This window comes from Mesocricetus auratus, unplaced genomic scaffold, assembly GCF_017639785.1.
Source record: "Mesocricetus auratus isolate SY011 unplaced genomic scaffold, BCM_Maur_2.0 Super-Scaffold_100010, whole genome shotgun sequence".
Taxonomy (NCBI): Eukaryota; Metazoa; Chordata; class Mammalia; order Rodentia; family Cricetidae; genus Mesocricetus; species Mesocricetus auratus.
The window spans coordinates 16524827-16547603 of record NW_024429194.1 but is presented as its reverse complement, the minus strand read 5'-3'; the positions used below and the strand labels follow the sequence as shown (position 1 = coordinate 16547603).

Below are 22777 nucleotides of genomic sequence, written 5' to 3'. Positions count from 1 at the left end.
TCTGTAGACCAGACTGGCCTTGAACTCACAGAGATCCGCCTACCTCTGCCTCCCCAGTGCTGGGATTAAAGGCGTGCACCACCAACGCCCGGCTTGTTTTGTTTTTTAAATAAACTTTTTGAAGAACTGCTTTGCCTTCCCAAATCCACTCCTTTGTGAAGGAATCCTGCCCTGGTTTAATTGTACCCGTCTTGAATGACATTGCTTTTGGTATTTTTCTTCTACTGACAGCTGCATCATAGATGAGGTTGACTTGGGCGTGATGCTTACAGTTCATACACATTGCAATAGTTTGGCATCTATCTCTTCAGTGTTTTAAAATGCTGGAGGAAGCAGAAACCTTGACTCCCTGAAAGGCGTGAACCAGGTGTAAATTTGTGAAGTTAATATATTTTTTTTAGAATGAATAACTGAAACTGCCACAATGCTTGCTGGAGGTGTGGAGTGAATAACATAGAGTTATTTAGTTGCCACACCCCCTTTTTAAGACAGTGCCTCCACATATAGTCTTGAGTCTTGTCTGATCTGGAATTCATTGATATGTAGACTATGCTGGCCCCAAAGTCACAGAAATCTTCCTGCTTGTGCTTCCCCAGTGCTGGGATTAAAGATGAGCATCTCCTGGACTCTAGTTTCTTTTTAGATCTATTTTAAGTACCTAAGGCTCTTAATATGACGTTTTAAGAGGGAAAATTGCTCATGCACGCCTTTAATCCCAGCACTCGGGAAGCAGAGGCAGGTGGATCTCTTTGGAGGCCAGCCTCTTCTACAAGAGCTGTTCCAGGACAGCCTCCAAAGCCACAGAGAAACCCTGTCTCAAAAGAAAAAAGGCAGAAAATGTAGTTTAATAGTCAGTTATATTATCTTTAATGTGAAAAACGGTCCAAGTATATAACTGTATAGTTGAACATGCATTGTTTTTCTGTTAACCGCTGCACATGAATCTATTGTTAGTTTAATTATTGTCTTCTGCCCCTCAGCACCCCACTGGCCACTCAGGTCACCACCTGGCAGGGCTTCCAGTCCTGTGGCCCCAACTCTGCCGCAGACACAATATGTAGGTTTACATTAAGTCTTTATCGTTCTATTTATCAGTAAGACGCAGGAGTTTTAAGGCTGGGGTAAAATTTTGCTAGCTCAGGCTGAGTAGCAGCTAGCTGACCTTGCCTTTTGGCTGGAGCCACCACTAGAGCTGTTTCTTCTTGCATCCCAGAACCAAGAGGAAGCTCAAACTCAGGTTCCTGCCCTTTCGTTCTGTTCTTCTCTATCCAAATTGCTGGCTCCTCTGGCCAATTCTGGTCAGCTAGTTGCTGGCTCTACCCTCTGATTCAAGGTCTAACTGTTGGGCAGCCTCAGGAGTGTCAGTGCTATCAAAATGTCCCACAACATATGTGACCTTAAGAGGGTATTGAATGCTGTGAGAGATCATTTGAAGACATGTGTTAGTACTGATAAAAACATGATTTTTTTTTTAGGGCATGATGGGGCAGTTTTTCTCCTGATAGAATGCTGAATGGTCTTTTATGGTCTACTCTCTGATCTCTGCCTTCCTACACTGTAATATGGCTTCTGGTTCTTATAATTGTTCCCCCACCCTTGTGCCCCAGGCACCGTCTCTACAGAGACCTGGCTGACCTAGAAATCACAATTTAGACCAGGCTGGCCTTGAACTCACAGAGATCAGCCTGCTCTGCCTTCTGAGTGATGGGATTAAATGCGTGTGCCACCACGCCCAGTTTACTGCACTGTGTTTCTGATGTTGGGGAAAATACCTTCTTATCGAGACCAAAACAAACAAACAAACACAAAAAGCAACTGTGTAAGTGACCTGACTGAAAAGCAGCATGGAGTTAGGTGTGCCCAAGTGTGGGAGAGTCAGAGAAGCCTGACCCTGGAGTTAAGTGAATTAGAGGGCTGGAGAGATGGCTCAGTGGTTAAGGACCTACTTGCTGCTCTTCTAGAAGACCCCAGTTGAGTTCCCAGTGCTTGTGTCTGACAGCCATTGTTACTCTAGTCAAGGGGAGCCAGTGCCTCCGGCTCCCTAAAGCAGCTGCACTCAATGCCCCTACATAGTTTACTTCCTTTTGATTCTTGGAGGCAGTTTCTTTCTGTAGCCCTGACAGTCTTGGAACTCAGTCTGTAGACCAGGCTAGCCTCAAATTCTGTCTCAGGCGTTCTGGGATTAAATGCCTGGCTTAGGTTTTTGTTTGTTTGTTTGTTTATGCAAAGGTGGATCAATCATGGATCCTTGCCAGGGCACCGTGACAACTCAGGCATTTATTCTGAGTAGGATTCTTTGGAAGGTTTTGAGAGGAGTATGTGATTGTATTGAAGTTTAACAGACTGGTTCTGGGATTTTAAAAAACATTTGTTTTTATATAATTTTTAGTTAAAATATAATTAGTGATTTTTTTTCCTTCCAACCCCTCCCGTGTATGACTGACTGCCTTTGTGTCTCACAGATTCCTGCCTCTGCCTCTCTAGTGCTGGGATGAAGGGGTGCACCACCATCACCCAGCTGGCGGTAGTTCTTTTGCTAGGGTTGTAGCAAGGTTAGCAAGCTTTTCTGTTGGCCACTAGCTCACAAATAATGACATGGAGACTTGTTAATTATGGAAGCTTGGCCTTTAGCTTAGGCTTGTCTCAACTAGCTCTTATAATTTAAATTAACCCATTTATATTAATCTATGTTCTGCCACAGGAGGTTACCTCTCTTCTATCTTGTACCTGTTTCCTCTCTGTGTCTGGCTGGTGACTCTACCTTTCTTCTTCCTAGAGTTCTCTCTCTGCCCTGAAGTCTTGTCTGACAAGCTATTGGCCGTTCATTCCCCTCCTCCCCCTAGACAGGGTTTCTCTGTGGCTTTGGAAGCTGTCCTCAAACTCACAGAGATCCACCTGCCTCTGCCTCCCTAGTGCTGAGATCAATGCCCGGCTCATTCATCTTTTTATTATACCAATCACAGCAATACATCTTCACACAGTATACAAATATCCCACAGCATTTCCCTCTTATTATCTAAATAAAAAAGAAAGGGTTTTTAACTCTAACATAGTAAAACTTTAAACAATAAGAACAATTAACAGGTAAGAATTACATTTACAATATCCAGGCCATTTGCATTTGGCAAATTCAGAGAAATTTATATATGTTGGTGAGTTCAAAGTTCTGTACCTAATTCATTTTCCATCCTAACTTGTATTTCCAACCCAAAACTATCTTTTTAAACCTTGAAATGTCTTCTTAGATAAACAATTTAAGCTTTTATGTCTCTCAACCTTATAATTTGGTAATGAGGAAAACTGTAACTGCTGCTGTCTAGTCTTCAGCCCTATCAGAGTTCCAAGAAGGATATTATATTACCTAAGTAAAAATGTGGAGCAAACAACTTCCAAAATTATAGAAATGGAAGAAGTAGCTGGTTGCCTAGACGGTGATCTCCCAAGGTTCCTCTGCAACATTGGGGCATCCATCTTTGACCTATAGTCCTAGAATATCTTACAAACTTTTCTGTGAAGCAGGAATTTTGAAGGACTAGCCTACCTTTTCTTGGCAAAGTCTGACAGTTGCTTTCTTTTGTGTTCTGCTTGTCTAGTTTGGACAACATACTGTCAGCAGTCGAGACAAGGGCAGTTTCTTTCCCAGTGGCTGGCTAACTTTGCCACAAGGAAAGCAAACTCCATATGAAGGTTCCTTTTTTGAAGTAAATTGGTACTGCCAGGAGCAGACATGTATCACTGTCGTGAAAAGATTTATATTGTTAAAGCCTTTTTAAAGCCATATTCTGTAGGTCTCTAAAAGTGTTTGAAGCCCAACTATCTAAAATAAATGTTTGACCTCAAAAGCATACCTAACATGGCCACAAATTTGATTGTTATAGATTACTACTAACCTATATTTCTTAATTGTCTCAAACAGTTTAAGGACTAGAATTTTACACTTTAAAACGAACTGCATAAGTATAATACTGCAGCAGAGTAGATACGTATATACAGTATGTTAAAACAAAAATAACCTTAAATTTGTATCAATATATGAAACTAACTTAAACAAGAGTAGAAACATACAGTATGACAAAAATAACATTAAATTTGTATCCTTACACAAAAATCCATACCAGTGTAAAATATTTAAGACTAGTAGTTGCTTTTTAGTTTAAAAGTAGATTCGATAATCTACCTATTTTCTTACCATTCCTATACCCCTTTATTGGTGTCACCCTTGTTCAGGTCTTGTTTAGGCAGCTATGCTAATTTAACTCTGGGTAGCTTCTGACGTTTCTGACAGATGTACTTTCACAGCAACTTCTGTTCTCCTGGCTCTCAGTCTTTTGGCTGCTCTTTCCCTACGATCCCTGAGCTTTCATTGCAGGAGATATGTTGTAGATGTAACAGTTGGGGATGGGTACCACATGGTCACTTGTTCTTATGTTTGTAACGGTTTTCATCTATTGAGAAGTTTCCTTGTTGAGTGAGAACTACACTTATCTGTGGACATATGGGTAAATATTTGGATTGTAGTTAGGAATTATGTTGATATAATAATGTAATGATTGTAGGTTCTCCAAGACCCATGGCATTACTAGCCCCAGGTCATTGGCTAGGTTTCTAGTACCAGGCATGAGTTCCCTCTTATTGAGCAGGGTGTGTGTGTGTGTGTGTGTGTGTGTGTGTGTGTGTGTGTGTGTGTGTGTGTTGAAGCACAGGCATACATGCCACAACAAGGGAATGGAGGTCAGAGGGAGCCAGTTCTCTCTTTCCACCATGTGGAATTGAACTCAGGTATCAGTCAAGCGCCTTTACACTCTTAGCCATCTTGCTGGCCTTTTCTGTCTTTTTATTGAGAATGTACTGAAGAGGGATGAAGCCAGCAAGATAAGGTAAGAGTGTGCCCCAATAAGACATGTAGAGAGATGCTGTAGACTTGGGAGAGCTTAGATTCCAGATGTGTGGTGAAGGCCAAGTCAGCAGATTCTTACAGGTGGAAGTTAAGGGTAGAGAGGGAGGAGTGAAAATGGCACCAGGTTTTACTGTGTAAGCTACGAAAGTTGCATGGGGAGGACATGCTTGCAGGAGGCTTGTCCATGCTGGTTTTGATGAAGGGGCCTTTGGTTACATAGGCTAGGAGCTAAGGGAGTAGCCCTGTTCTGAAGATGTGCAGGGAGGGAGCTCAAGTCTGCTGGGATAGGGAGGTGGAAGGCCCGAGTGGTTTGAATGAACTCTGCCTATTTCCCAGCATTGTGTATACAAACATGCTCCTGGTTCGCGTGCTGTGATTGGGGGAATGGGTCAGTTGGTATAGTGCGTGTTGAACAAGCATGAGGATCTGAGTTTTATTGTTTGTTTTGGTTTTCAAGACAGAGTTTCTCTGTAGCTTTGAAGCTTGTGCTGGAACTCACTGTGTAGACCAGGCTAACCTCCAACTCACAGAGATCTGCCTGCCTCTGCCTCCCAAGTGCTGGGATTAAAGGTGTGCACCACCACTGCCTGGCAGGTTGTGAGAGGATTTCCATTAGTTTGAGGCTATCCTGGAACTTGCTCTGTAGACCAGGCTGGCCTTCAACTCAGAGATTAGCCTGCCTTTGCCTCCCCAGTGCTGGCATTAAAGGCGTTGCCACTACCACCCAGCTCTAATGAGATCTTACTGTGTACATGCAAATGCTCCCAAAATTTAAAGTTCTTCTGTCCCAGCTAATGGAGGGTAATTTAAAACTTCTAATCCATCTGCTTCTACCTCCCAAATGCTCAGACCATGATTATAAATGGTTCATCAGCAAGCCCAGTGTGTATGGTGCTGGAGATCCTGAAAACGGTGTAAGCATTCTAACTGAGCTATGTCCCGGTCTCATGGCAGTGGATTTGATGTAGATGTTCTGTCTGGTGTCTATTAAAGCAGGGTTTTCCAGCTTTCTAACAACTTAAGTTTTATTTCTATATGTAAACTGTTACTCTAATCATAAGAATTTTTCAAAGCCAGGAAAGAACCCTTCTTCTAAATTTATACTATAAAGTGTAGTCATGTCCCTTATAAAATAGTGAACTTCTGAGATAGGGACTTGCTGTGTATCCCCAAGCTGGCCTCAAACTCAAATGACCCTCCTTCCTCAGACTCCCAAGGTTGAGCCATCATTCTTATCTCTAAAATATAAGAACGAGATTATTGTTGGACTTTCTTTGGGCCGCCAGTTCCCAAATAATGACATGGAGACTTCTTACTTACTGTGAATGCTTAGTGTAGCTTAGTCTTGTTCCCAACTTGCTCTTATAACTTTAATTAACCTGCTTATATTAATCTGTGTTCTGCCACATGGCTCTTAACCTCCCCTCCATACTATTCTTCCAATTCCTTCCAAGTCTCACTGGCTTAATACACAAGCCTTAATCCTCTTCCTGAGTTCCTCTCTCTCCCTAGAGTCCTGCCTATTTGCTGCCTAGCTATTGGCCATTGAGCTCTTTATTAAACCAATCAGAAGGTGCCTTAGGCAGAGACACATCTTCGCAGTGGACAAAAAGATTATTCCACAACATGATATATATTGCAGTAATCTTTAGAAGAGATCTACTGGCTACATGTTTTTGTAATTTTCCCTGCTTGAATGACAGTGTAATTTGTGGTCAAGTAAAAAGGTTAGTTCCATTCATTGAACACAATTCTCTTTTTCTGACTGTCGGAGAAATGATATTAAGTCATAGTACTTTTCCTAACTAGTCATATTATTAAAACACTTTGCATTTTCTCTTTCAGTTGTGATCACTGAAGAAGTCCCCAGAAGAGGGAGGGGAAGTCAGACACTAGGGAGCTTGACCAAATGGAAGAGCTCTTTCATGGGACAGAGTTTTCTTGGCACCTTACTTCCCCTGTGTGTTGTCTCATGACAAATTTAACTTACTGTTGGGGGTTTGGAAACGGTTTTCTCTCTGTCTGTCTTGGGAGCCATTCATAATGCTTTGTAAATGACATGCCTTTGGGTATAAAGGTATATCAGGGACCGTTCAGTTGAATTGAAGAACCTCTGGAGAAGTGTAGAGGCAGGCCTCTTGGCACCCAGAGTCCTGGTGCTGGTGCTGGTGAGCTTAGGTTTTGCACTTGTCTGGTTTCTCGTCCTATTTCTTGGGGGAGGTGAAAGAAGCTTAGGGACAGTATGGCTGCAGGTGTGGGCTCTACCTCCAGAAGCAAGCCTCAGGCATAATTAGAGCCCGAGTTTGAAAACCTCCTTTTGTCACTTAGTCTCTTCCCTGTCAGCTTGGCCTGGATGATGCTCTGAATGGCATCTCAATCGTGTGTGTTTGTGTGTTTCAGTTGACAGTGTGGGTATGCTCGTGTAAGGTGAGGTATTCTGGGGATGGCTTGTGTGTTCCTCCTGTCTTCCAGACCAGTGGGATGCCTGTGACAACAGAAGGATGGGAGCGCCTTCATGTGCTCTTCTAGTTGGAATCATCGAGGCCGTGGAGCCTTAGATGCCGATTTTCCAAGGTGAAGGATCAAAGTCACCTGTGCTGGCCCTTGTGGCAGCATCTGTGCTTTCTGCTCTAAATGCAGTTAAGGTTGTGTGTGTGCACGTGCATTCGCGCTTTCTTTCTTTGTTTTTAGATAGACTTGCTGTGTATGCCTGGCTGTCCTGGAACTTACAGATATCCACCTGTCTCTACCTTCAGAATGCTGAGGTTAAAGGAGTGTGCCATCCCACCAGGACTGTATGTCTTTCTTGAGGAAAGTTTGTTGGGTTAGAATCTGTTTTGGCAAAGGAACACATTTTACTTGAGTCTCTTGAATATTGTTAGGCTCCCACTTAGGAACAGAATGGATTTCTTTCCACAAAGTGTCTCATTATTTCATGGCTCTGTGAAAGTGCTTATGGCACTCCCAGTTGGCTCAGAGTTCTAGAATCCTTACTCCCCAGCCCACTTCACCCGTGAGAAAATGGAGACAGGAAGGACACTGACTTACTGGGATCACATGCTAGCCTTTGTCTGCCTCTAGTGGTTGGATCGTTCTTGGTGCCATCTCAGAACTAGAGGTGTGCCTGAGCCCTGGTTCCACGGCTGTGCTCTTGAGGACCACACAGGAACTAATGCCTTCAAGACTGTGACAGACACATGCTCCTGCACAGTTTCCTCTCAGAAACAAAGTGAACGATGTTCTGACTTGTGGAGGACGCAGTGTGGTGGGAAGAATGGGAGAGTAGCTCAGATAGCAGTCTGCAGCAAGGCCCAGAGAAAGGTGACTCACCTGGTGGAGGGCGGGGCCCATCTCTCCACAGACCATTGGATTACTGTCGCTTCTTGGCTGCTGTGAAACTGGTGGGAGCTCTTTGTAGTTTTGTTCCCTGGTGGGAAACTGGTGATTGCCTCTTTGTAGTTTTGTTACCTTCTGGTTTCCTCACCCCCAGCCTGGCTGTTGGTTTGTCAAGCTCCCCAACCCATAATTTTCATAGTTACGATAGTAGACTTGGTGATACATTTCAACTTAATAGAGCCCCACTTAATGCTTTCACTTTGAAGTTGGCTTCCTTACCTGTAAAGTTTGCTAATAAATCTAAGAAATTTCCCTACTCTGCTTTTGCTGTTTTAGACTTAGGGACACATGAATGATAATTTATCCCAACTTGGCCTTTAACATCATGTACTGAAATAACCATATGTAACCTTAAGATCACCAAGCAGTTTGTTGACATTGTCTTGAAAGTAGACAGCTAAAACTTGGGAGAGCAGAGTTCCAGGCCTGGCCCTGTCCTGCTCAGACAGCCTTTGTTGCTGAGGACTTGTCCGACTGGCTTGTATTTCTGGGGGTGCAGTCCTGACTGTACCCAGGGAAGCCCTCTGGCCATAGTAAGATGTGTATGCTTTCAACTCTGATTCTGCATCCTCCATATTAGTGACACCAGCTGACACTGATGCCCTTCTGTCTGCCTGCCAGCACCTCATGAGAAATCTTTCATGAAGGCTTCATTGTTGTGTGGTAAAGCAGCCCTGTTATTACCCCATTTTTATGGATGAGTGACTGTTTACACTCAAAAGTTATATAAATGGCCTAGGAGGGCCTTGTGAGTGCCCTAACTAGATTTAGACCCTGGCCACCAGGGCTCAGAAGTGGTGCCCACCTTTGTCATGTCCTGTCCTCAGCACGGAAGCTGAATACGCTGGGTATCCGTATCCACAGTGTATAGCAGGCGGTTGGGAGAGTCCTAGAGGATACCTTCTTAGGGCTGTAGCTCATTTGGTAGGCTGCTTGTCTAGAATGCATGAAGCCAGCATGAGGTTCAGTTCCCAGCACCACATACACTGGCTGGTGGCATAGGCCTATAATCCCAGCACTCAAGAAGTAGAGGCCGAAGCATCAGGAGTTTGTTTTGGTTTTTCGAGACAGGGTTTCCCTATATTGTTTTGGAGGATGTCCTGCAGCTTGCTCTGTAGACCAGGCTGGCCTTGAACTTACTGCCTCTCCCGAGTGCTAGGACTAAAGGTGGGTGTCACCGCCGCCCAGCAGGATCAGGAGTTTGAGGTCACTCTTGGCTACATTTCAAGTTCAAGACATAGCATACATGAGGCCCTGTCCCCCAAAATAAAGCTGGACATGGTGGTGCACACCTTTGATTTCAGCACTTGGGAGGTGCATTATCAGGTTCCAGGACAACAGTGAGAGCTATGTGGGACCTGTCTACAAAGCGGGTCAGTATGAAATCAGGCAAATGTGTTTCTCTGGTTTCCACAGCCACCTTGACATATGATACTCTCCGGTTTGCCGAATTCGAAGATTTCCCTGAGACCTCAGAGCCTGTTTGGATTCTGGGCAGAAAGTACAGCATTTTCACAGGTATTGTCCACTTGGCTCTGATTACTTCTGTAGAAATCTTGAGATGGCAATTGTCTGCTGACTCACTTTGTCTTCCTCTTTTAAATAACTAGAGAAGGACGAAATCTTGTCTGATGTGGCATCTAGACTCTGGTTTACATACAGGAGAAACTTTCCAGCCATTGGTGAGTACCCTACTTTAAAAAAAATTAATCTTTCAAATGTTTTAGTTCATTTTTATTTATTTGTTTGTTGGTTGAGTTTTTCGAGACAGGGTTTCTCTGTGAATTTGGAGGCCGTCCTGGAACTAGCTCTTGTAGACCAGGCTGGTCTCAAACTCACAGAGATCCACCTGCCTCTGCCTCCCGAGTGCCGGGATTAAAAGCGTATGTCACCACCACCTGGCCAGGTTCTTTTTTTTTATCTCTGTGTCTGTCTGTGTCTTTGCGCATGGGGTACAGGCACATGTATGGAGCCTACAGTTTTAGTCCTTGTCTTCTGCCTTGTTTGAGACGAGGACTCTTGGTCATCGCTGTGTATGTCAGTCTGGCTGGTCCAGCTCCTGGACTCCCCCATCTCTGCCTCCCGTCTTCTTAGGAGCTCTGGGGTTCAGAAGTGTGCTGTGCTGAGCTTAATGCAGGGGCGGGGATTGAACTCAGGTCTTTGCACTGGCCATCACGCTCTTTACTCACTGAGCTCTCTCCCCAGCAGAGTACCCCACTTTTCTACAACCTGTGATGGAATACATCTGCTTGCTGTCTCCTTGTCAGCCAGTTGTCACTGGGCATCCTAGTCAGAATAAAGGGGCACGGCCATAATTTTGTTGTCGTTGATTGTTTTTGAGACTGGCTCTGTGCTGGTTAGTTTTGTTTTGTTTTTTTATTTATTTATTTTGTTTGGTTTTTGTTTGCTTGTTTTTGTTCTTGAGGCAGGGTTTCTTTGTGTAGCCCTTGCTGTCCTGAAATTGCTCTGAAGACCAGACTGGCCTTGAACTCACAAAGATCTGCCTGCGTCTGCTTCCAGAGTGCTGAGATTAAAGGTGTGTGCCACCACTGCCTGGCATTTTCCCTCCTTTTTTAAACTTGACACAAGCTGGGATCTTCTGGGAAGAGGGAACCTCAATTGAGAAAATGCCTCAATGATTGATGTGGGAGGGTCCAGCCCACTGAGGCTGGTACCACCCCTGGACAGGTAGTCTGTAGTTGGCATTTTCTTTGGGCCACCAACCAGCTCCCAAATAAAGACACAGAGACTTCTTATTAATTATGAATAGCCTACTTTAGCTTAGGCTTGTCTCACTAGCTCTTTTAACTTAATTTAACCTGTTTCTATTCCTCTATGTTTTGCCTCGGGGCTTTTACCTTTCTTTGATCCTGTATGCCCTACTTTCCTCCTTCCTCTGGGTCTAGCTGACTGGCCTCTAGTGTCTTCCTGGCATCTCTTTTTTTCTCCATCATGTCTAAATTCTTCTACTTACTCTCCCTGCCCATAAGTCCCACCTGTACCTCCTCCCTTGCTATTGGTCATTCAGCTTTTTACTAGCCCAGTTAGGTGCCTTAACAGGCAAGGTAAAACAGCAACACAATCTTTACATAATTAAACAAATGCAACACATCTTTACAGAGTCAAATTAACTCATATTTCAAAACACTAGTCCTGGGTTGTGCTTAAGAAAAAACAACAAAACAAGCTGAGCCAGGCCATGGTGCGCACCTTTGTTCTCAGCACTTGGAAGGCAATAGCAGAGAAACCCTGTCTTGAAAACCAAAAAAAAAAAAAAAAGAATGCTGGGGTACTGGAGAAACCAGGAGTGTTAAACACGCTGGAGCGTCTCCTCAATGGAGGAAATAGAACACCTGCATTCCACCTAGAAAGCTGAGAGTGGATGTTGTTGATGGTTTGGTGACCTTTTGCTATCTATAGACCCAGACTTACACAAATCCCCCAGAATGTTTATTCCACACTCTCCCTCCTTAGAACTTTAGCTACCAGTTAATAGAACCCATCCTCAGGGGAGGTTTGCCATGTACTATATGGCCTGCTGACCTCTATGCTATCTTGGTCAGAAACCATACCAGGTCCTAGGCCTTTAAGCTATAGAACCCATCTTTATGGTCACAAGTCCTTTACAAAGGAGTTTCTATGTAGTCACTCTTTAAGCTTTATTGTGCTCCTGGAATTGGAATGATTGTTGCTTAGAAACTCTTTCCCAGATTGTACTATGTTTAAATATCCTGACAATGAACTGCCTGGTGTCAGACCCTAGACAGTACGACAGGATGAACTGAGTTTTCATTCTTCTCTTTGCAGTTTGGTTCATTTCCCTGCCTGTCATGATGCTTGCTTGCAGGGACCCCTACAAAAGAGAGGATCTAATTTGGGACCCATGGTTCCAGATGGTTAGAATCTATGACCATCATGGCAGGGAGCAAACAGGCAGACTGGCATGGCACTGGAGCAAAGGTTGAGGGCTCATATTTCAGTCCACATGGAGGAGGCAGAGAGAGCTAACTAACATGGGCTTTTGAAATCTCAAAGCCTGCGCAGTGATGAGCTTCTTCCAACAAGGCCACACCTCCTAATCCTTCCCAAACAGTTCCAGCAACTGGGGGCCAAGTGTTCAAGCCTGTGTGCCTGTGGGGCCATTCCCACTCACACCCACCATATCAGGTGATTGCAGAGTGTGTCAATTGGGCAATTCAGACTGACAACTAAAGCAGCTCATCGTGGTCCTAAGAACCAGGAGTGGCCTGAATATCCCTTGTGTCTCGTAGAGATGATTGTGGGATGACAGTGGTGACAGGTACAGAAGTGGGGGAAGCCTGTCCACTGAGCCCTGAGTTCTTGTTCACAGCTCGCGTCACGTCTGTCTGTTGCTGCTGCATAGCTGTTCCCCTTCCTCACAGCTGCACAGTGGCATTGCCCTGCACAGCTGCTGAGAGCATTCTCCCCATTCCTGTTGTGTTTTGTCAGTCTTCTGAGCCCCAGTGAGTGGACATTAGTGGAGGGGCTCAAAGCACAGGCTTGAAAGGGTCATTACCACTGCTACTGACCACCATAGCCCTGACGGTCAGCAATACTGGGCATCAGGGAGCTTCTGCATTTCTGCCTTCTGGTAGTAGGAGATGATTCTCCTACTTTAACTCTGTATCTTCCAGAATATTCATGGAGAGTCTTGTTTGTGGGCTAGGTATTCCTATCACTGCATGAAGGGTTGTTTACATTTTGCCCATCTTGAGGGGATTGTTAGGACATTCTCCTGTTAAGGAATATTTGTTTAGCTATATAAAGATGTGTTGCATTTGTTTAACTATGTAAAGATGTGTTGTTTTGCCTGCCCAAGGTACCTGATTGGTCTAATAAAAAGCTGAATGGCCAGTGGCTAGGCAGTAGAGGGACAGGAGGGCCTGGCAGGCAGAGAGTGAGCAGGAGGAAAGGACAAGAGGGAGAAAGAGAAGGAGACTCCCAGGACCAGCCAGGCAGACTCAGAGTAGCACACACAGAAGGAAAGGAAGGTAAAAGCCCCGAGGCAAAGTGTAGATGAAGAGGAGCCGGTTAGTTTACGTTTTAAGAGCTGGCAAGAAATGAGTGAGCTAAGCAAGGCCAAGCCTTCAAAGCTACTAACAAGTCTCTGTGTTGTAAATTGGAAGCTAGTTGGTGGCTAGAAGAAAGCCTGCCACATTCTACTCCCCAGAGATCTGGACCTTGCACGTTGAGTCTTCAGCGTTGTGCTTTGAGATGTAGCAGGTGTGTGAGGGGTCAGTGCCTCTGCATTGGAGCTGTCCAAATGCCTCCCGTTGCTGGACTCCTGGGTTCTGATTGTGAATGCTTCTTGTTGTGTCTTCCACACAGGGGGAACCGGCCCTACCTCAGATACAGGCTGGGGCTGCATGCTTCGCTGTGGACAGATGATCTTTGCCCAGGCCCTTGTATGCCGGCACCTAGGTCGAGGTGAGTCACCTGCTTAAATGGGGTCCTTGTAGCAAGGGATGTTTAAAGCACATTATAGAAGCGGGGTGTGGTGTGAACACCAGTGCCAGGCAGGCAGAAGCAGGCCTCTTTCTATGAATTGGAGGCCAGCCTGGTCTATATAGAGAGTCCTAGGCCAGCCTAGGCTACAAAGCTGCCTTGTCTCACACAAAACAGAAAACAAAACAAACCTATCATAGGCAAAACACAGATTTGTGGTGCTTGTCTAGCATGATCAAGGCCCTAGGTCAACCTCCATCCAGTACCAACAAATTGTGTGTGTGTGTGTGTGTGTGTCTGTCTTCCCAGTGAAAGACAGTGGTTTGTACACGCTCAGTGCTCATGCCATGGAAAGCCCATTCAATAGTTCTTTTCGATCTCTGTAGGAAGCTTGCAATGCTCACCACATTTTTAGCCTTTTTTTTTATTTAAAATTTTTTGTTTTACATACCAACCACAGTTCCCCCTCCCTCCCCTCCTCCCACCCCCACCCGCCATACCTTCCTCAACCCCATCCCTCATCCACTCATCAGAAAGTGTAAAGCCTCTCATGTGGAGTCTACCAAAGCCTGGCACATCAAGTCGAGGCAGGACCAAGCCCCTCCTGCCATGTCGGTGAATGGGATCTAAAAGGCCATCTCATGCACCAGGGATAGATCCTGGTCCCACAGCCAGGGGCCCCACACGCAGTGCAGGCCACACAACTGTCACCCACATGCAGAGGGCCTGGTTAGGTCCCATGCAGGTTTCCCAGCGGTTGGTCTAGAGTCCGTGACTCCCACAATCTTGGGTCAGCTGTTTCTGTGGGTTTCCCTGTAGTGATCTTGATCCCTCTTGCTCATATCATCCCTTCCCCCTCCTGAAGATCAGCCTGGTGCTTGCCTGTGGGTCTCTGCATCTGCTTCCTTCAGTTACTGGCTGAAGGCTCTCTGATGACAGTTAGGATAGTCACCAACCTGATTAAAGTTCAGGAACCCTTTCCATTATTGGTAGGAGTCTTAGCTGGGGTCATCCTTGTGGACTCCTGGGAATTTCCCTAGTGCTAGCTTTCTCCCTAACCCATGATGGCCCCTCCCAGGAGCTCTCACCATTCTCCCTTCCCTGGGCAATCCATGCATCTCTCCTACGGCTCTTGTTACCTGGCTTCTCTGGGATTGTGGATTATGGTCTGGTTATCCGTTACTTTACATCTAGTATCCACTTATGAGTGAGCACATACTGTGTGTGTCTTTTTGCTTAGTTCTCTTCTTACTTAGTATTTTAATTCAGGAGTTTACTGAGTTGCCCAGGCAGGCCTTTGTTGGTGGTGGTATTTTTCTGCACTTTGACTCTCAGCTTTTTTGGGCTCTTTACTCTTTGCAGGGGCCGCCACCAGCTCCCAAATTATGACACTGAGGTTTACTATTTCTTATAACTGCCTGGCCTTAGCATGTTTTGTTTTTTGTTTTGTTTTCTTTTGTTTTGTTTTTGAGACAGGGTTTCTCTTTGCAACAGCTCTGACCATCCTGGGTATTTTGTAGACCAGGCGGATCTCCAACTCACAGAGATCTGTCTGCCTCTGCCTCCCAGGTGCTGGGGTTAAAGGTGTGCGCCACCACCACCACCACCTGGCTTTGCCAGCTTTTTTTTTTTTTTTTTTTTTTTTTTTGGTTTTACGAGACAGGGTTTCTCTGTATTGTTTTGGAGGCTATCGGTCCAGCCTGGCCTCGAACTCACAGAGATCTGCCTGCCTCTGCCTCCTGAGTGCTGGGATTAAAGGCATGCGCCACCACCGCCCGGCTTGCCAGCTTTTCTTAAATTGTCCTGAGTACCTTTTGCCTCTAGACTCTTTCCTTTTCGTATTTAATTTCACTCTTACTCTGTGGCTGGCTGGGTGGCTGGCCCCTGACATCCTCCTCTCCTTTTCTTTCAGACTTTTCCTCCTGTTTATCCTCTCTGCCTGCTGTCCCACCTGTCCTTTCTCCTGCCTTGCTATTGGCCGTTCAGCTCTTTATTAGACCTTAAACAAATGTTTCAGAGCATAAACAAATGTAACAACCTTAAAATTACATTCTTTTTACAACAGGCCTTGAATTTGCAATTCTCTTATGTCTTACTTGGTGTTTCTATTGCTGTGATAGAACATCATGAAGAACATCATGATGAAAGGCAGCTTGGGGAAGAAAGGGTTTATTTCATCTCAGAACCATCAGGTCACACTGTCTCTTAAGGGCAGTAAGGGCAGTAATTCGAAGCAGGACTGAAGAGGAAGACATGGAAGAGTGCTACTTTCTGGCTTGCTCCTCGGGATTTGCTTAGTCTGCTTTCTTAACAGTATGGGACCACGCGACCAGGATTGTCACCACTCAACCCATCCCACAACAATCATTAGTCAAAAGGCTCTAAAGACTTTCTTGTAGGCTACTTTGTCTACTTTGTCTAGGCATTTTCTCAATTGAGAGTCTCTCTTTCCAAACGGCTCTAGCTTGTGACATAAAACTAACCAGTGCATCTTGCTTTAGCCTCCCAAGGAGCTGGGATTATAGGCCTGAACCACCATGCCTGTATAAATGGACTTTTTAAAGAAATTATCTTTAAGCTGTTCAAACAGCTTTCTGCTTTCAGCCTAGATTTGTTTTGATGAGCTAGTGTATGCATATTTGAAATCCTGGAGAATTTGATTTTTAAATTTTATAAGGTTCAGAAGATAAAGTTTTATACACTTACTACTCTTATTAAGTGCTGTGTAAAAGGAAAATTTGTTACTTGTGCTTTGTTTCCAATAGATTGGAGATGGACTCAGCGGAAGAGACAGCCTGACAGTTACTTCAGCGTCCTCAATGCTTTCCTTGACAGGAAGGACAGCTACTACTCCATCCACCAGATAGGTGGGGATTAAGTGTGTCCCAGGCATGGCTCTTTGCAGAAGGCAGACTCCTTGGGACTCTTGTAGAGATGGAGGATGAGGCTATAGGCCGCTCCCTAGCCTCTGACCCCTGTGAGCTGCTGTTGGTGTTGAGTACTAGCTCAGACCCAAGCCTGCCCCACCCCTGCCCCTGCACACCCTTCAGTGACTGATTCTATGAAGTCTGTGAGTTAGACTCCTCCTCAAGGTTTGCTTTCCTTAGGAGGGTAGGTGTCTGTCTAGACCTTTCTATGAAGTGTTTACTGGTGTACCAAAAGTTGACCTGGTGTGTGTGTGTTGTGTGTAGACATTTCTATGAAGTGTTTACTAATGTACCAAAAGTTGGCCTGGTGTGTGTGTGTGTGTGGTGTGTAGACCTTTCTGTGAAGCATTTATGATGTACCAAAAGTAAAGGTGCTGTAGAATGGATGTGTTTGCTAACATGGGTCTGTTTCCTGCAGCGCAAATGGGAGTTGGCGAAGGCAAGTCTATAGGCCAGTGGTACGGGCCGAACACTGTTGCCCAGGTCCTCAAGTACGTAATGAGCCCAGCCCTTCTGCTTCTTGGGGTCAGCATGAGTTCTCCTTGGCATTTACCCACTCCTTGAGTACTTATTGCCACAGGAAATAAGGTATTCTGATTCTTTGCTTATAGACCCAGGGGAGTCCTCTGGGTGACTATGCCTATTGTTCTGTGAATGGGATTCATGTTTAGGTCAGAGCCTAGCATGGCCCTGTCCTCAGTCTTGGTATACAGATCCATCTGTAACAAGGGCGTCCCAGCTCTGGAACCATGGCAGTTCTGGTACTCTATCTGCAGGTGCTGTAGCTCTCTACCTCTGGATTTGTCAGAGATCATAAGCCTCTACATGTTATTCAGAATTTGTTGGAGTCTGTTTCTTATGAGTCCCTGCCTGTCCCTTCCTGTCCTCTCTGTGACCCCAGAGTCTGGAGCTCAGACAGTCTTATTCTGAGGGGTATTTGCTCCAAAACTTCCTCTGAAATGGCTCTTTCTGCTGTTGTCAGGGACATGCCACTTGTCAGTGTCTGACCCCTCGGTGTTTCTGTTTTGAAGGTCATCTTTGTATGTGTGGGTATTTTGTCCGCACATGTGTCTGTGCACATCATACATGCAAGGCTTACAGGAAGGCTAGGAGAGGTTGTTAGATCCCTGGACCTGGAGTTAACAGATGGTTGTTAGCTGCTGTGTGGGTGTTGGGAACCGAACCCTGGATCTTCTGCAAGAGCAGCAGGTGCTCTGAACCACAGAGCCATCCCTACGTCACCCACAATCCCCTCCCTGCTCTGTTGTTTGACTGATTCACTTTTCCCTGTGGCTTCTGGGAGGTTCTGGACCAATTTCCAGGACTCACTCATGTAGGGTGCTTTTCCTGTTGGGCTGAAAACCAGTATCTTTCAAATCTTTCACCAACTGTAGTTTCTCCTGGATGTTCCCTTGATAACCCTATCCTGTGTCTGCAATGGCCATATCCCACAGGTGCCACCTGGGCACTTCCTGGCTGGCTGTGACTCCTTGACTTGCGGCTTTGTGGTATGCATACCTACTCCATACCCTTCAGTGTCCCTTTCCAAATCCTGCCTTGCCTTAGTGATTTTCTATTGCCCTGACAAAGCACCATGACCAAGGCAACTTACAAAAAAAAAAAAAACATTTAATTTGGGGGCTCATGGTTCCATGGAGCTAGAGTCCATGACCATTACGGCAGGGAGCATGGCAGCAGGCAGACAGGTAGGCAGGCATGGAGCATGGGTTAACACTGGAGGCTCGTGAGGCAGTGTTAACCCATGCTCATCCCTCCTCTTTGCTCTCCTGGTCCACAATCTTGCCCGTGCTTCATTAATCCTCTTTCTCTCCTAGACTTTCAAATAATAGCCAAAGTCATCTCCATAAAGCGCCTTGGAGGCTCTAGCTGTCATGGGCGTCTTAGCTGGCTACCACATCATGACCCACCCTGTGCCCCGAGCTTACCCTGCCCTGACACACTCTTGGATGGCACACCTGTTACCCATTCTCTCCTGCTTTGGGGCCTTTGTGTGACTTATGACCGAGGCCTGCCTAGCCTGCGCCCGTGCCTCTGCTGACCACAGTCTACCCAACCTGCCTGACTACTTGCTTGCTCCCCCGCTGCCCGTACATACACGCCAGCTCAATGAAGTGCTGCTTTGACTCTCCTGGGTCCTTCACTTGCTGCTGTGGCAGGGCATGATGGGAAGTGAGGAAGCACTGCCTCTACTCAGCCCCTTCCAAGTTTCCAACGGGGAAGGGCTGTGTGTGGTTTCTCTAGTGCTGTGGTTCACAGCCCGGAGGTCGTGAGCCCTTTCATAGGGGTCTCATCAGATTTCCCTCCTGCTTATCAGATGTTTACATTAGGATTCATAACAGAGGCAAAATTACAGTTATGAAGTAGCAATGAAAGTAATTTTGTGGTTGGGGGTCACCACAACGTGAGGAATGTATTAGAGGGTCGAAGCTTTAGGAAGGTTGAGAAACACTGCCCTCGTGTCTCCCAGGCATTGGCCTCTTGTTGTGGTCCTGGACATATCAGGACCTTGCCCCTTAGTCCTTGGTAACTGTCCCCATGACAAAATTGCCCTTCTTGCTTTCTGTCTTCTCACTGGTTAATAGGCCTTCTGCCTCATCCCCATGGTCCCCAATTGACAGCCTCTTTCTGCATAGCACGGCTGCAGTCTAGTCTGCTCTCCTCAGAGCCCCAAGTCTGCAGCCGTGCTCCCTCCCCACGGTTGAGCACAGCTGTGCTCATTAGAGCTCTGGGCTGTCAACTCAGAGTGAGGTGCTCAACAGTGAGCTGAACCTGCCTCCTGCCTCCCCACAGGTGATGCCGCTGTGCCATGGAGGGGCCCCTGTCCATACTCTGTCTCCTGGCGGAGGGCAGCTGGCATTTCCCCCATTAGCAACACCCAGCTCTCTTCCTGTTCGACTTGCTGGACAAATCCTTGACCTAAACTTTGAGACTGCCTCGTGATTGTCACTGTGATGCTGCAGTGCTCACGCTATCTCAGGCTCATGGGAATACTCTTGCTTTCTGTAGGAAGCTCGCTGTGTTCGACACGTGGAGTTCCTTGGCTGTTCACATAGCAATGGACAACACTGTGGTGATGGAGGAGATCAGTAAGTGGCCCGGCACACTGCGCTTCCCAGCAGTGGAAGCCTGGGAGACACCTGCAAACCCCTTCTCTTACTGTGTCCTCCAGCAGTGAAAGCCTGGGGAGACACCTGCAAACCCCTTCTCTTACTGCGCTTCCCAGCAGTGGAAGCCTGGGGAGACACCTGCAAACCCCTTCTCTTACTGCGCTTCCCAGCAGTGGAAGCCTGGGAGACACCTGCAAACCCCTTCTCTTACTGTGTCCTCCAGCAGTGAAAGCCTGGGGAGACACCTGCAAACCCCTTCTCTTACTGCACTTCCCAGCAGTCGAAGCCTGGGAGGCACCTGCAAACCCCTTCTCTTACTGTGTCCTCTAGGCTAGGGAGAGCAGGCGTTCTCCCCAGCCTCAAGCTAGTTGTGTGTGCCGCAGGTAACATGTTCAAGCTGAGTAGAATGACACAGCCACACAAGGGTTACAGCGGGAGAGAGTAATTTTAGTTCCTGAAGTAAAGGTCGGGACAGCCTTAACATGAAGGAAAATACGTTACTCTTGCTGCTTTTCATTGCGTTAATGCTCAGATGAGCTGCAAGGAAGGCTTTTCAGCTGCCCCATCTCCAGGGAAGGAAGCCTAAGAAGGAAGTGCATGGTTCTAGAATGAATGCCTATCAGCAGCCTGAGGGAGACCAGATGCCCAGACTCATTTCTACAGGGAAAATGGTGCATGCTTGTAATCCTAGTGCTTAGAAGATGGAGGTAGAAAGATCAGGAGTTCAAGGCCAGCCTGGGCTACTTGAGATCCTAAATCAAAAAACAAAAGTAGCTGGGTGTGGAGGTGTATACCTTTATTCCTAGTACTTTTGGAGGTAGAGGTAGGTGGATCTCTATGAGTTCAAGGCCAGCCTGATCTACATAGTTCCAGACTAGCCTAGGCTACTTAATGAGACACTATCTCGAAAAACAAGCAGGCAAAGGGCCTATTGCTATAACTCAGTGGTAGATTTCTTAGACTCAATTCCCAGTACTGCCACACATTTCACAGAACAGAAAAACAACCAAAACCTTATGTAGTATCATAATTAGTTTCCCCTGGTGTTGAAAACATGGTAGCAGCTGGGTGATGGTGGCGTACACCTTTAATCCCAGCACTTGGAAGGCTGAGGCAGGTGGATCTCTGAGTTCAAGGTTAGGATGATACACAGGGCTAGTTCCAGGATAGCCAGGACTATATAGAGAAACCTGTCGAAAAGGGGAAGGAATAAGACACAATAATAGTTGTGAGCAGCTGGACGTGGGTGCTAGGGAATGAACTCAGGTCCTCTGCTAGAACAGCAGGTGCTCTTAACAGTTGAAGCATGTCAGCAGCCCCCATAGAAACTTTTAAGTAAAAAAAGTTTGGGTGTGTATACGTGCCCATATGTCGATGTATATCTGTTATAATGTGTGTTTGACGTGTGAAAGTCAGGGGACAGCATTTGGGAGGTGGTTCTCTCCATCCACCATGACCTTTGGGACTCCGGTCCTTGGGGTTGCATGGCAAATGCCTTTTACCTGTTCGGCCATTCTCCCACCCCTGGTGTAACCTGGTTATATAGGCACTGTGGGAGCCATGGTGATGGCAGTCTCTCCTATAGTCTCTGGAACATCAACACTTGACCAATAAGCTCATGACCTGAGGCCTTGTCATGAGGATGTGGATCAGGTCCTGGGGAAGGAGCCTGAGGCTGCATCTCTGACGGCTCCTGGTGGGCACTGAGACCTCTTAGCCCTGACCAGGACCCTATCAGAATTGACGTGCTCATTACAAGATAAGGACAAAACATCCATCTCTGAATTTAGGAAAAGTTACATCAGGACACGATGATGGACAGAAGCTTTGGGTAAAGAAGCCGGGGTTCCTGAGCACGGTGTAGTGTTGGTTATTGTGACAGTTGCTTTTGGCTTTTGAGGGCATCCATGAAGACAGGAAGCGTGCCGGTGAGATGACACTTCACCAGATCTGGTGACCTGAGTTTGACCCCTGTGACTCAACATGGTGGAAAGAGCCAGCTCTTCCGTTTGGCCTGTGACCTCCACACATGTGCTGTTGCACCTGCGTTCACATACAGACAGATGAATATAAACGTGGTTAAAACCTGTAGACATAGTGAAAGAGCAAGCTCCCGTTTTATTCCACTGCTGAAGCCTGCCCATAATCGCCCATTTCTTAGAAATGGCAGCAAAGCTGTGGGCACAGTGGCCACGTAGTTTCTTTGCTTCTAGCGTCCTGAACTGCTGTGGAGGGACAGCTAGGGAAGAGCAGGCGTCTCTCACAGAGGCTGCCAAAGCCGCCTCCACCCTGAGAGCCGTGCTACAGCAACCCCATGCGGGTCAGGACAGCACACTAGCAGAGGGCAGCCTCTCTGGTTGAGATGTCAGAAGAGGGCAGGGGAGAAGAACAAGGGAAATCCAAAACAGCGGAAATTAAGCTTCCAAGTGGCAGCTGAACAAAATAGAGATGGCTTAAAGTTAACCCTTGCAGTGAAAATTTCCAAAGGAATAAAAGAAAGATCTCATGTAGAGTTGTCTCTCTTACGGTTTTAAGATTTGTTGCCCACAGAGAGCCAGAGAAAGGAGTTGTGGGCCACCCAGTGTGGGTGCTGGTAAGGGAACTTCAGTCTTCTGGAGGAGCCTCAAACACTCCTAATAGCCGAACCATTTCTTCAGTTCTTAAAGTTGAGTTCTTAAAGAGTTGTGTGTTTATTTATTTATTTGTTTAGTTTGTTTATTTTAAAGATGTGTTTTTCTGGGTGGTGGTGGCACCCACCTTTAATCCCAACAGTAGAGGCAGAGACAGGCGGGTCTCTGAGGCCAGCCTGGTCTACAGAGCCAGTTCCAGGACAGCCTAGTTTACACAAGAGAAACCCTGTCTTGAAAAAGAATAAGTGGTTCTGGTGTGTGCTTAGAGGTTAGAAAAATTAAACAGTGGGCCTGTGAGTGGTCTTGGGGGTGGGGGTCGGGGGGTATCTACTG

At 46.2% G+C, this 22777-nt stretch overlaps 1 protein-coding gene across 2 annotated transcripts in view; it reads left to right on the top strand.

The window, feature by feature from the left end:
- Atg4b (autophagy related 4B cysteine peptidase) overlaps positions 1 to 22777 on the top strand; it is a 29946-nt gene that overhangs the window by 874 nt on the left and 6295 nt on the right. The window contains exons 1-7 of one of the 2 annotated variants that reach the window (XM_040752978.1): positions 7441 to 7471; positions 9710 to 9811; positions 9904 to 9975; positions 13643 to 13741; positions 16525 to 16626; positions 17105 to 17177; positions 19714 to 19793. In XM_040752978.1, coding sequence (XP_040608912.1) covers positions 7456 to 7471; positions 9710 to 9811; positions 9904 to 9975; positions 13643 to 13741; positions 16525 to 16626; positions 17105 to 17177; positions 19714 to 19793 — 544 coding nt within the window. In that variant the 5' untranslated portion in view covers positions 7441 to 7455. Of the gene's footprint in view, positions 1 to 7440; positions 7472 to 9709; positions 9812 to 9903; positions 9976 to 13642; positions 13742 to 16524; positions 16627 to 17104; positions 17178 to 19713; positions 19794 to 22777 lie in introns of those variants that run through there. The other variant, XM_005077189.4, reaches the window with a different exon arrangement.